At 31.6% G+C, this 14,500-nt stretch overlaps 3 protein-coding genes across 3 annotated transcripts; all 3 read left to right on the top strand.

The window, feature by feature from the left end:
* The first annotated feature begins 1,275 nt into the window (after nt 1-1,275).
* On the top strand, nt 1,276-5,042 carry LOC114394505. The gene is made up of 5 exons (XM_028356097.1): nt 1,276-1,499; nt 2,115-2,374; nt 3,377-3,587; nt 3,670-4,114; nt 4,731-5,042. Coding segments are annotated over exons 3-5 (543 nt in total). The 5' UTR covers nt 1,276-1,499; nt 2,115-2,374; nt 3,377-3,490; the 3' UTR covers nt 4,732-5,042.
* On the top strand, nt 1,361-3,463 carry LOC114397424 (double-stranded RNA-binding protein 4-like). The gene is made up of 3 exons (XM_028359459.1): nt 1,361-1,499; nt 2,115-2,374; nt 3,377-3,463. The coding sequence occupies exons 1-3, from the start codon at nt 1,361-1,363 to the stop codon at nt 3,461-3,463; spliced, it is 486 nt and encodes a 161-aa protein (XP_028215260.1).
* Nucleotides 5,043-8,723: 3,681 nt separating the features above from the next.
* LOC114397615 (histone H3.2) lies at nt 8,724-9,442 on the top strand. Its single transcript, XM_028359736.1, has one exon. It carries the CDS (start codon nt 8,824-8,826, stop codon nt 9,232-9,234), a length of 411 nt encoding a protein of 136 aa, XP_028215537.1. The 5' UTR covers nt 8,724-8,823; the 3' UTR covers nt 9,235-9,442.
* Nucleotides 9,443-14,500: the final 5,058 nt, after the last annotated feature.

The following is a 14,500-nucleotide window of genomic DNA, read 5'->3' as shown; positions in this document are numbered from 1 at the left end:
AGCAGTAAATTGAACTCAATTCTAAATGCAAATGCATGTCACTTGTTCATGTGATTGTTACATTTTAAATTCTTGTAATACAGTATTGGTTAAAAACTAGTTGTGTATCAAAATAGAAGTTCCTCACTAATACTTCTTAAGACACACAAGACTCTTCATTTTCAAGCTTCAAAATAAGCATATCATATATAACTATTCCAATTTTCGCCTACAATATACGAATACAATCTTTTTCAAAGTTTTCTAAATCAGCTTCCTACAATTACAAATTTTAAGAATGTCTACAAACCAAAATAAGATTCATAAATTTCATTGTATTTTATTAGAATGTGAGTTTGTGTTTAATTCAACCATTTAATGATTATAGAATAAGTTATGATACTATTTTATATAAATTTGAACAATTCTACAAATCAACTTATTAGGTAAAAATTATTCTTTATTTGTATATTTTATATTGACATCATCTTTAATTAATACAAGATTTTGACACGTCCTTTTTTTCATACAATTATTAGTCATAATATTAGAATTTGATACATTTTTTTCCCCGCAACTACCCATAATAAATATATAATCCTCAAATTTCACGCAAAAATTACTTTATTCAATAATAATATATTGTTTTACTCCATAAAAGCAATGTTTTAAAATTTAACTTAAACCGGCTAGTTTAACCAATTTGATCATAACTTTATCCTATAGCCAATTTGGTTTAATTTTTCGATTGGATGGTGCTTCTTATGAATTGGTAGCTGGGGGTGTCGGTTGCTCAACAATGATTGAAATGATGATGTTCATGAACATATTATATTTTGTAGGCAGGGAGGTGTATGTACAACCATATTATTGGCTTGGATATGTATGTCATGTTCTTATATGGTACCACTAGTACCTTTTAATACAATCACTTTGGTTTACCAAAAAAAACTGTCTTCGAGCTGATCTTGACACTATCAAATCAATAAAAAAAATCAAAGTAAATTGGAGTGAATTGATATGATTTGTATAGAGCAGATTGCCAAAAACTTGCATTTTTTGTGTAATGTACTAATGTCACCATTACATTTTACTATGCTACGCATTATGGTAATTAATGTGTCATAGTTGCTTGACAAACATGATTTATTCAATTAATTTTATCAATCCATATGTTTTCATTTAATCCTCAAACATGCTGTAGTACCCACCAATGGCATTATTCCATTGCCAAAAATGAATCTTGATTGTTTCAATTAATTGTTCATTGTATCTAGCACTTGATGTCAAAAAAGGGAATCACAAGCCAACTATATTGACTCGACAACAAATTCTTGTTTTCACTGAAAACTCAATTCATTTCTTCACTTCATTTTATTTCATGGATACTCCTCAATTCAACGCTTCTTCCTCTAACATTTCCCTTTCACCTTCACCGCAACAACCATCACCTCCCATTCCAGTTGCTTATCAGCCTCAATCCCAACCTTTATCATCCTCTTCTGCTTCTCTTCCTCCTGGTAAGAACACCCCTTTTTCCGGATTCTCACCCTTTCGATAAAAGAAGCATTTTTTTTTCTGGGTCGTCTTTTATTCTAGCTTTTCATTATTTAGGATATGTGTATCTGTGTATGTGAGACTTCTCAGTGTGTGTGTAAAATGGATTCTCAGTTAGTACCCTTTTTATGGACCTCATATATGATATCCATTTACTTTAAAGTTCCTTTTGAATAGCCAAAAATCTCTGTTGAATGAGGTGAAATTCATGTATCAGGTCAGTTGAACGAGTTTGCTGGGTTAGTTTTGATATGTTAAAAAATATTTTTAGTATTTTTTTTAGATGTTGTGAATTGTGAGCAATCACTTTCAGCATGGCCTTGGCAGCTAATATTTTGTTTTATCATTTTGGAGAGTGTCTTAAAAAAATTGTTGAAAGAAAAAAATAGAGACAGCCTGAAATATTTAAATTTGACCACATTGTGATTAAATTATGTTCAGTATAAACTGGTTTCCTTAGGTCTACTTGTGTTGTATGCTTACTATGGTTGTTTTTTTATTGTGGAAGTTTTGGTCAGAATCTAAATATATTGAGTTTTATCACAAAAGATTTGTAATTTGTTATTTGATCTCATCAGGTTTGCCTGATGTGCCATACAAGACTCGCTTGCAATCTTTCACTCAAAAGTGTAATATATCACTTCCTATGTACATAAATGTTAACGAGGGGCGCCAACATGATCCAAAATTTAGGTCAACAATATGGGTTGATGGAATGAAATACACTTCCCCAAATACTTTCTCTCGCCTAAGAGCGGCCGAGGCGGATGTGGCTAGAATGGCTCTAGAGAACCTACATGTAAAATTTAAAACAAAAGAGCGCCCTGTTACTCATGAGGTTTGTTGTAATTTAATTTTCATGTCAAATTTGAGAACTGTTAACTAACTTCAAGTTAAGATAGATTGATTATTCATAGTACCTCGGTCATTTGACTACTTGTCTACTTGGGTTATACAATGTTGTCCCTTGAGTAATTTGTTTAGTGTTATTTGATTCAGATTGCTATGCTTGTCGACCATATGTTCTACATGCATTGAGACTACATTGTGTCTTGCATTCTTAGGATTGTTTTATTTGTATTTTAGTTTTGGTTGATCCAAATTTTGTTATCCACTTTTGGCTATAAAATGTTTTTATGTATAACTAACTATCTTGGGTCTGTGACTCTGCGTGTAATACTGCAGTGTGTTCCATATTTCGTATAATCTTTTTTGGCCGCATAGATTTATGCATGTCCATGTGAAGACATTTTAGGCTAGCCTCTCCACTGACCTTTTGAGAACTCAGAACTATGATGTGACACATATCGTGTCTTTGGTCTGATTTATAGTGTGTTTGTTTTACGCCCAACATGCAATCCAAAGCTTGTTCAATGCTAATTTGTCTCTCACATTGGATTGGTGTTTATCAGAAGTGAACATCTTTCCAAACACATGCTTAGCTGTTCGATTGTTTGGATCAATTTTTTAAGCTACTGAATTATGTGGAAATTATATTTCTTGTTTAACTTATTTTCAGATTTTTGTTTTGTACACAAAATTTGTTCACTAGTGACAAGTTCTATCGAAGTATCATAATGAAAAATGAAATTTGTTGCTTATGGGGAAACAATTCTATCTTTTTTATTTTATTTTGTTAAAGGTTTGAAACAGTCCAGTATAGCATGAAGTAGTTGTGTTCTTATTTTATGGGCTTGGGAAAAGTGACATTGTACAAGAGTTGAGTGATCGCTGCTGGTATCTGATGTCATCAGTAACTTTCTATTGACATATAGGAAATGATTCAATATTATATTTCGTCATAAAATCCTTATATTACTACTTGTGATCTTTTTTCCAGAACACTACTTTGTCAAAATCTATCTTACATGAATATGCTGCTAAGCTGAAGGTGGAAAAGCCTGCATACAACACTGTTCAGCTATAAGGGCTGCTTCCTCTTTTCGTATCATCTATGACCTTCCAGGGTACAACATACATTGGTGATGCAGCTAGAAGCAAAAAAGAGGCTGAACAGTTAGCAGCACGTAACGCTATTATGTCAATTCTAGGTATTCTTTACTACATGTTTTTAGATTTTTTTCCTTTTTGGTTGTGCAGTAACTAATTGAATTGAATGAATATATAAAACAGATGGTGCTACCTCAGGGCTACTATATGAGACAATAAAGTCGAAATATAGTACTTTTGGTGCAGTCAGATCGACCAAATCGGAATGCATTAATGCTAGTTCAGCAACCGTCAAACATGTACCATCCCTGGTTGCAGTTCCTGTGGCTGCTAATGGGAATGAGACAAAAGTTGCACTTCCTGTGCCTTCCTTCAATCAGGAATGTCAGATGCGAGAACATGTATCATCCGTTCAAGCCATCACCATTACTGAAGTTCCAAATTTGAATCTCCTTCCAGGCCCAGAACAGTCTACTGCTGGTGTTTCATGTGAACTGTCCATTGGCATTGGTTCTGGTGCACTGTCTATTGGTGATGGGTCACGTGAACTGTCTGTTGGTGATGGTTCAGGTTCAAAAAAGCGGAAAAGGAACAAGTCAAAGGCTAATAAGAAGTTGGGATTGGAATAGTAAGTTTCTTAATATCTCATTGTTGTTATTTACTATCATACTGCCTTTTCCCTTTCTCTTCAGCCTTTTTTTTATACTTTTCCATGTCTGTGTAACTTTAGCTGTAAACAATAAATTTTATTCTCTCTTTTTGGTATATTCCTTATCTGTCCATAATTTTGAAAGTTCTCATTTCCCATTCCTACTGTCTAGATTGATCTTAATGCTCTTTATCAATTCTAATGGGGTCAACTTGCAATAAGCCAATGGATATTTAGTAAAGGAGAATGGGTCCTTATTAGAGGATTTATTAAAATTTAAGTGTTATTTTAGTAATAAGTCATGCATTTGATTCCATCCCTATAACAATCTTCTGCATGCTTCTCATTCTAAATAAAACTTATTCAACCATGTTTAAGATGAGCCATTGGGGTATTGTATTTCTGGGTAAAATAAGTTTGTTTGTTTGTGTGTGTATTGTAGTGGGGAGAATGTGCTTGCTTTAGTGGCTATGTAATTAAAGCTAGCAAGTTTTGTATGTACAAAGAGATGTTGGTTTAGAAGCAAAGCTTGATGTTTACCTGTAGATGTGTTTGGTATTAATTAATTGAACGTTTTGTTGTGGGAATTTTGCAGGTTGACAATTGAGGCATTTTCTTTGAGCAGAATCGCTTCTTATTCAGTGCCACAGGAGCATATGAAAGTGATTAATGATCATTTTGGCCTTCTGCATAGGCAGCAGCATAGCCGGGAGTCGGGAGAGTTGTATAGAATATAGATATCTTTGGTTATATTTGAATGCTTTTGGGACATTTTTTACTTGTTTTATTTTGTGATGCTTTGGATTTTGAAACTTCTGTTGTAGAATGAAAACTAATTTGCTAGTGCATTTTGGTATTAGCTTGTATCCATTTGAATCAATGGCGCCAAGTTGTTGGCTGTGGCTCATTTTGGCTTTTGGCTCTATGCTGAGTTGTTGCTAACTTGCATATTTCCAAGTTGTTCATTAGTTTTAATTATGGCAAGTGTGATGATGCCATGCCATTACTCGCTATTAAATGAGTGATGAAATTGATAATTATTAGAATACAATGAGTTGAATAAATTGTGCATCCGTTTATGACTTGCTATTAAGTGATTGATGAATTTGAAAATTATCAGAATATTGAAGAGTTGAATGAATGGTGCATCCGTTAATGGTGTGAATATAATCAGCAAGAGTGTTTTGAATTTTGATTTGGGATTTGGATACTCTTGAGATGTGGTCTTGTTAAGTTGTTAGAGCAAAAAACTAGGGAGAGTTTAACTCAAGACTATTTCATTAAGTGGAAAAGTTTTATTGCTTAAGTATTGTTAAATTGCAATATTGATCTAGCTTATAGGTAGTTCTTTCTGTAGTCTAACTCTTAATGAAAACATAAACTCTTATGCTTTAAGCACAAGAGAGCCTACTCAAAAGATTAGTGATTAGTTTATTTGGTGTGGAAGAAGTTAAAGTTTTTTATTTTACTCAATGAGTTTCAAGTAATACTTTAACTCATGAGCTCCTTATTTCTTCTTTACTAAGTTGAAATAATAAACGGATTTTGACTATCAATACGTTTAGTATTTGGGTATCTTTCTCTTATCATGTCCCATTCTAGCTTTAGCGTCACACACATTGTCTCATGCTAACTCTTACATGTCACTTATATTGTCCCACGCTAACTCCTTCCTATATGCATATTGTCCCACACTAACTCATGTCTATCACGCACACTGCCCCTACTTTAACTTTTGTCTGTCGCACACACTGCTCTATAGTAACTCATGTCTGTCATGCACACTATCCCACATTAACTTTTCTCTGTCACACATATTGTCCCATGTTAACTCCTTCCTGTCACGCACATTGCTCCATGCTAACGTTTGCCTGTCACACACACACTGCCACATGCTAACTCTTGCCTATCATGCACACTACCTCACTAACTTTTGTGTCTCACACACATTGTTCCGTGCTAACTTCAACATGTCACTTATATTGTCTCACACTAACTCCTTCTACATGTTTCGTTATACACACTCAAGAGGAATAAAATACAAAAATAAAGTCTCTTAAAAAGATCAAGTGTACTAATTACATTTCTAATTTTCTAAAACAATATTAATTAAATAAAGAGTTTAACAACTATACACTAATAATGTAAAATAGTTTTACAATATCATTTAATTACAAATCATTATTGATATAATTTTTAAAAGTTTAAATATGTTTAAATTAACGTTTTTTTTTCATTTTTGGTCTTTGTAAATTCTTTTTTTTAATTTTAGTCCCTATAAGATATTTTGTCCATTTTTAGTCCTTGTAAATTTGAGTTTTTCCAACTGTGGTCCTTGTAAGTGCAAACTTATAGGGACTATAGATAGAAAAAATTAGATTCTCAAAGAGACTAAATTTGAAAAGCACACAAACTTACATGACTAAAAAAAATAAAATTATAAGAACCAAAATTGAAAAAATGTCAACTTTTTCTCTATCTATCTCTTCATATCACTTATCATACTTATTTTTTTTTTCTCTTTTTAAATTCTCTTTCTAGGTGTCAAATAGCTTTTTGAGCGTCGAAAAAATCTTTTTTCATAATAGTTAGGGATTAAATAAATGATAATGTACCTTTCTCTCTAATATTGAATATCATAACTCACAAAAATGAGGTAAATAACTAAATTCATCCATAAAAATGTGATCCACTAACAAATTAATTTTTAAAAGATAAAAATTCATATTTAATATCTGATCGTACAAAAGTGAGACAAATTAGTTATGTAGATAATTTAATCTCACAAATTTAACGATAAGATTAATTTATACACTTTTTACATATTCATAAATTAAATTTATATTTTTTATTTTTAAAAAATTAATTAATTAATGCATCACACTTTCATAGACAAAATTAACTATTTAGTCTAGAAAAATGAATCAATTAAATTTATATTTTTTTATTTTTAAGAAATTAATTAATTAATGCATCACACTTTCATAGACAAAATTAACTATTTAGTCTAGGAAAATGAATCAGACATTTATAGTTTTGAAAATTTAATCAATGTTATTTTCTTCCTTTACTATTAAATATTAATATTTTTATTATTTTTCATTTAGACTGATATAGTAATACTATTATTATTATTATTATTATTATTAAAAAAAAGAAGTATATAAAGTCATAATCTCTTCTGTTACATGCTACACAGTGAGAAAAAACATCTGTAGAACGGCTTTAGTACAAACCATATTGACACCCTATATATTTTCTTGCCCATTCACAATCTAACAATCCCATAAAATCGTAGATTTGTCTGTACATCATTATGTAAAACCAAGATAATTTCCCATCAACTTAAACACGCCTTTCATATTTTAGCCGAGACTACACATTCAAAAAACAAATGTGTTAAATGTTCTACTTTTTTTACCACATCCCTTGACTATGGTATTATAATATGTCCAAAGCAAGCTTCCATAAATATTTGCACCTTTTGAAGGTACATTTTTCACCAACGTCTAGTTGAAAAACTCTTCTACATGCTCCTTGAGTTTATACATAATTACTTAATATGTTGACTTCAGTAAATAAATACTTAATTTTTCTGCTTTGCACCCAACCCATGCTCCTTCTATTTTCTCAAAATTGTATTGTTTAACGAGATTTCCAACCCATCCAATAGCTTTTGTTATCACTGAAAAAACCTATCTACATCTCTATTTCCATACCTTTACCACCTAAGTCATCCACCCTTCAATCTTTTGCAATAATTTAAATTGCATAAACTTTTTACATAACCTTACCCCCTTACCTTTGAATATTGCTTGACAACTAACTTTGGTGTAAGTTGCAATCCTTTCCCACATAGTTTATGTTTATCCAACACCTGAAGCATCTTATACCTTTATTTTTTCCACCTTCCATCTTTCATCTTGCACTTGATGACTCTATACTAAAAATTCTGTTGCTTTCCCTTCGCTTGCTGCCTTTATTTTTCAAGTAACACCAAATTAAAAAGCATTCAAATTCTTAACCCCTATCCCACACCCTTTCTTCCTCCTACATATATTTTCCCATGTCACTCAGACTAAAATCTAGTATTTCTAAAATTCTGGGATGAAATGCCAAGCAATTTTTTAAAAGGACTAAAATCAAATCTAGTTTATTTTTGGAGGACAAAAACATATTTTATTTACTGAAGTATTAAAGTTATATTTAATTCAGTTTATTTTTTATTTATTTTAAAAAAAGAAAATATAAACAATGTACATCTTACTAAACCTATACTTAATTAATTAATTTTAAAGCATAAAACTAAAAGAATAACAAGCTAGTATTTCCGTGAACTTTGCCTCTCAATCTCAATACTCAATGCCAAAATTGTTGTTAACGAGAGAAAACAACCCTATTGGTTACTTTCTAGTGCCACGGATAGCGATCCGTGTGCCCTTAGTTTAAGTGACGCGCGACCGTTGATATCCCTTCCCATCAACGGACATGCTTTTCCCTTATCATCTTCCGAAAAAAAGTTTTCAATTCCCGCGCCATTCCCCTTCATCTCCTTCTCCAAAAATTTCCCCTTATATATATCCGACCAAATACCCATTTATTTCTCGCAGTTTCAAATTTTCTTTTCCTTCACTTTCCCGAGAAAAAAATAACACTTTTCACTTTCTTCACTACGTTCTCACTTCGATATGGCTCGTACGAAGCAAACCGCTCGCAAGTCCACCGGTGGCAAGGCGCCACGTAAGCAGCTCGCCACCAAGGCCGCTCGGAAGTCCGCTCCGGCGACCGGAGGAGTGAAGAAGCCCCACCGCTTCAGGCCGGGAACCGTGGCGCTGAGGGAAATCAGAAAGTACCAGAAGAGCACCGAGCTTCTCATCAGGAAGCTTCCATTTCAGAGGCTCGTGAGAGAAATCGCGCAGGATTTCAAGACCGATTTGCGTTTCCAGAGCAGCGCTGTTTCCGCGCTTCAGGAGGCTGCTGAGGCTTACCTCGTTGGGTTGTTCGAGGACACTAACCTCTGCGCGATTCATGCTAAGAGGGTTACCATTATGCCCAAGGATATCCAGCTTGCACGCAGGATCAGAGGCGAGAGGGCTTAGAAACAAGGTTGAGAGGTTTGGGTGTTAGGTGCTTAGGGTTAGGGTTCTGGTCTTGAAGGATGTGTTTGGGAGTTTGGTTGTAGGAATCCTCTCCATCTGTGTGTTTATGTGGAATGTGAAATGTGAATCTCTTTGCTTTTGTAATTATATTGTGTTACTATGAGGAGTTAATGAAAATGCTATGGTTATTGAAGAAAATTGTTACTAAGATGTGAATGGTCTTGAAGAACTTGATCCCGGAGAAATTAAAACTATTCTAAGAGTGACAATCAACATAGCAGTTTGCGTGCTTTTTATGTGTAAAATTGCACTTTTTTTTCCTTTGCATTCTCTAAAAGAGAAGCATTCAATAGTTTGGAGTTTCTTAGCAGGATGTTTCTGTTTGTCCCGGTCGTCGGTGACATTGTAAATCTCGCAGTTTGTCATGAGATTATGGGACTTGGGTCCTTTTTGAAAGAAACGAATGATTCAATGAAATGGCTTGTGGATTTTATTGCCCTGGCAATCTTGAACCCCCATCAACTTCCGATTTTGCAAATTTCTACCATTTTTTCAGCTAGTGAATTTTATTCGAGTCCACAAAATAAAATTCATTCATTTGTATAATTAGTGAATTTTACAAATGAATTTGTATATGGTCACAATACAAGTTCATTTGTAAATTCACTGATTTTAGCTTGAAGGAAAATGTTCCCACACTTGTGAGTATATAGAATTTGGCAAGAGAAAGACATTATACTATGACTGTTGCTTTTCTGTTCCATCGATTGTGTGTGCTTCAGTTCATTGTACTTAATGGAGTCAAGGGTTAAATTTCGATGAAAGGATGAAGGCCCGAGCAGTTTTATGGTGCATTCAGTTGTGCATGTTGCACAGTTCTATCTGTAACTTTCATTGATTGTGGGTTGTGGCTACATGGAATTTTTGCTTTGATTTTTAAATTTCTTTGGGTTAGCAGTTACATGTCTAATAAAGTTGCTCTCTTTATTTTATAGGTATGCCCCCGGCATAATCCATGAAAAGGATCTAGGAACAGATGATTCTCGCATCATGCATCTTTTTTCAATAATATTAATATCAACACACTGGTTATTATTTATTTATTTTTAAAATTTGATCCTTCAAAGTTTTAATGCAAAATAATGATAATTTTTAAGTAAAAAATTAAAATAAAATACTTTTTTAAAGTTAGAAACAAAAGTTTAAAAACTTTAAGATACTAAAATACTCTATTCATATAATTTGGAGCACTTTTTAGATATATCAATTTTTAAAATAATATTAAATTGTATCAGAAAAATTTGATTGACTCATTATTTTTAAGAAACTTTTTTTTTTAAGGATGATTTTTTCTTCTCATGTAAGACCTTGTTTAAGAGATAATTGAGTTTAATATTACTCGAACTAACACCTTGTTGATTAATCCCAAGAAAATTTGTGTATATTTGAATTCTCTAAAAAATATTTACTTGTGAAATAATAAATATTTCCTTTCGTCCCATTGTAATTGTGGTTTAGGTTGTTTTATAGATAAAAAAAAATGACACTAACATTTTTAACAATTTTTTTAAAAAAGGACTAAAGCATGAAAATATAAATGATTTGAAAATTTTAAAATATAATCTACCAAATAAAATAATTGCGAACCATAATAAATAAAAAATGTTTTAAAATTTAAAATTTAACAGGACACTAAGATTCTTAGTGAAAAATAAAAAAAATGATAAATTTTAAAAATATAAAAATTATAATAAAATTTTTAAAATTTAATATACCAAAACAAAATATCTGTAAAATATAATACATCAAAAGTGACTTTAAATAAAAATTAATTAATCATACATTAAAAAGTTAAAATAATAATTATTTTAATTTTTTTATAGAGGATTATTATAGGATGAATAGAGTAAAATTCTTTGTTCATTTTGTTATTCAAAAATCTAAAATATAGGGTGGAACTTCCAAAAATAGCCTTAATAACGGTAGATAAGATAACACCGAGTTCTGAAAATAAGGACTTTATATTTACTTTCCTCACCCAACTTAACTCTTCTGGGCGTGGAAAGCTCTCGTTGTGTCCGCGTTATAGTTTATTTTTTATTAGAGTAAATCTACTTAAGAAGAATCAATCTCGTAAAAATAAGATATGTATTTTGCGTAAATTTCTTAGTTAAAAAAATAATATTTATCTGATAAATAATAATACCATAATTTAATCATAGTTAAGTGGGAAAAAAAAATATAAAAGTGTGAGTTTTTTGAAGTTTTATAATTTTTTTATTATTGAAATAAAATTGTGTGTGAATTTTACATATACTTTGGGGATTATAAAAAATATTGTGGGGACAAAAAAATAAGTTAAGAAACTCACTTAAAATTTTTATTGGAGATGGATTTAGTTTTATTTTTTCGGTTTATTTTTTATTTTCAGATACTTGTTTTTAATGGCTCTAGATGTGAGCCTGAGATAAGAAAAAAAGGAATAGTGGTGTGTTGTGCTGTTATTGTTAATTTACTGGTACACCCTTCTGCTATTCAATGCGATGATTGAATGTTAAATGTTTTATGAATTGATTGTATAATATATTATTGTATGATATGCAGAAATAAAATGGGAGCTGTTCTGTTGCCTGATGCAGCATTTGGAATATTTCCACGTTTTTCCATTGTTCCCAGGCACCCTTTGATCTGTAGAACAACTTCTACTACATCAATTAGAAAGAGGTGCGATTAAATGATTACAGAAATGAATTGTGTTGTGTGGTATTTTGTCTGTTACTTTGCACTTTAAGTGTGTGGCTGTAACATAAGATTCCTTTGTTTTCTATTGATTTCAAAGTTTGATCTTTGTTTTCCTAGGTAATTGTGAGTCATGGCACTGTTGCATTACTATTACTGCTTCTTATGTTCAAGTTACAACTTAATCATGCTAGAGAAAGAGAAAAATGGATTTAACATTTCATTTTATTTTCAGGGTCACTGGGCATTCCCACAGGATAAGCTCATGCAGGAATATGCATATATTTTGACTCATCCCGGAACTGTGAGTCCTTATAATACAATATCATCTAATGCTTTCATGATAAGCCTGTCATTTTTAAGGTAGTTCAATAATATTACAGTCGCTTAAAAAATTGTAGTTTCTTGTTTGCAAGGACTAAGGACTAAGGCATTAAGATAATCTGTTTGCTTGCACAAATCTTGGAATCTTTAAGCTTTACTTTTGTTGTGTTTAATTTTTTTTTTTTTTGCAGCCTACAATATTTTATGACCATTTCTACGATTTTGGCATCCATGATGTAATGACCGAGTTGATTGAGGCTCGGAGACGAGCTAGGATCCATTGTGGGAGCTCTATCAAGATATATACCATGCAAACAATGAAGGTTATGTAGCTGAGGTTGGTGATGCACTAGTAATGAAGCTTGGGAAGTTTGATTGGGATCCCTCAAAGGAGAACGCTTTGTTTACAAAGAATCAGACTACCAAGTGTGGTTGAGACAATATATAGTTTAATACCAATCTGTAGACATTGCTCTCGTAATATGAAGCTTGGGCAGTTTAATTGGAAGTGGCAGAAGGAACAGACCAACAAGTGTGGTTGAGGTAATAGTTTAATCCCAATCTGTAGACATTGCTCTTTTTTTAATGGAAATTGAAAATAGCTTCAATAAAGCACACACATCATAAGAAAAAAAAGAAGAATATTTTGCTTTATGAGCTCATAATGAATGCACTTGCAACTTTGTTTCCACTAAATGAGGTTTGATTAATCCTCCTTAAAATCCAGCCTATTAGATTCACAAGCACGCAATGAAGGCTATTAGTTTGCCCTAAAATGAATCAAACTACATTTTGGGTCTTTCGTGTTGGTGCTGCTGCTACCTTTTTGGTAGCTCCATTTATAGAGTGTAGGGTTAAATACTTGCAAAGAATTTTTACCCCCCCCAAAAAAACTTACAAAGAAACATTGATGCTTAATTTGTCAAGGTTTATTCTAAATATAGGAAGAAACTAGCCGGTCATAAATATTTTAAAAAAATACATTTTCCAAATAATGAATAGTAACTATGTAAGTTTTTTAAATAAAAATATAAAAATATTTTTTTTATAAGTTAAAAACAATAGTTTTTCTTTTGTTATCACGTTATAAGAGTGAAATATATATTCATTGCCGATGACTAAGAACGAGTTTACTTGGGAAACATTGGGAGCAATTGCCCACACAAATTTTAAAATTTTCTTAATATTATATACATGTGTATTTATAAAATGTCCTCATAGTAGGAAATGCAATATAAAAACTCAATATATAAGTACTGGTCACACAAATTTATGTATATGAAATGCCCCTGTTTGAGCAATCTTTATTGATTGAAAATTAAACCTAAAGATTGTTGGAACAACTTTTATTGGCTACTACTCAAATCTAAAGATGGTTGGAATAATCATTTTTGACAAAACTCAAAATTAAAGATTGTTGGAACAATCGATCTTTATTGATTGGTAGTGGAACCTAAAGATTGTTGCGGGGAATTGGTGGTGATGGCTCCGTAACAACTTGAAAATACCTTTGAAGAGATCATTTATGGTAATGGTCTTGCAAGAAAGAAGAAACAATAAAGAAAAAACACAAATCTCCAAGATATGCCTAAAACACTATTATAGGTTTGATTTGTCCCCATCTATCTCTATAGAAATTGGACGTAATAAGGTATACCCCTGAAGTCACTTTATGATATAATAATAATAGAGTTCCTTGACATAATTTCTACACCCACATTATGCGTTCGTCAATGGTAGTTTATAGGATAATATAGTTTCCTCAATTCTCTTGGTGCATAACAAAAGAAAGGAAGTGATTTAAATGCAAAGAATATGACGAGTTTTGTGGTTTTATTCTCTATTTTTCTGGATGTAGATTGATTCTATTTATAATAATCTCATCATGTCTTTTAATGAAGTGATCTCATCTTTTAAAATACACATCTCATGACTTTTGATGAATAGCTACATCTTTTAAATTTTAGTGAAAAGTCATATCTTGTATGTCTTGATGAGTTATATATATTTATACTTATACCTTTACATTAACAGACACATAATTTTATAAAAAAAGCAAAACATTTTACTCTAACAGTCCTGCAATAAAAAATTAATTATGTTTAAATATATATATTTTAAAACAATTAATAATTGAAGGACATGAATAAATAACATACTAGAAGGCGGTCAATCATCAAAGAATCTCAATTTCTTTATGGAG

The sequence above is a fragment of the Glycine soja genome, chromosome 18, assembly GCF_004193775.1.
Source record: "Glycine soja cultivar W05 chromosome 18, ASM419377v2, whole genome shotgun sequence".
In the NCBI taxonomy this organism is placed as follows: Eukaryota; Viridiplantae; Streptophyta; class Magnoliopsida; order Fabales; family Fabaceae; genus Glycine; species Glycine soja.
The sequence above is the reverse complement of the archived record's forward strand: the minus strand, read 5'-3'. Positions and strand labels throughout refer to the sequence as shown.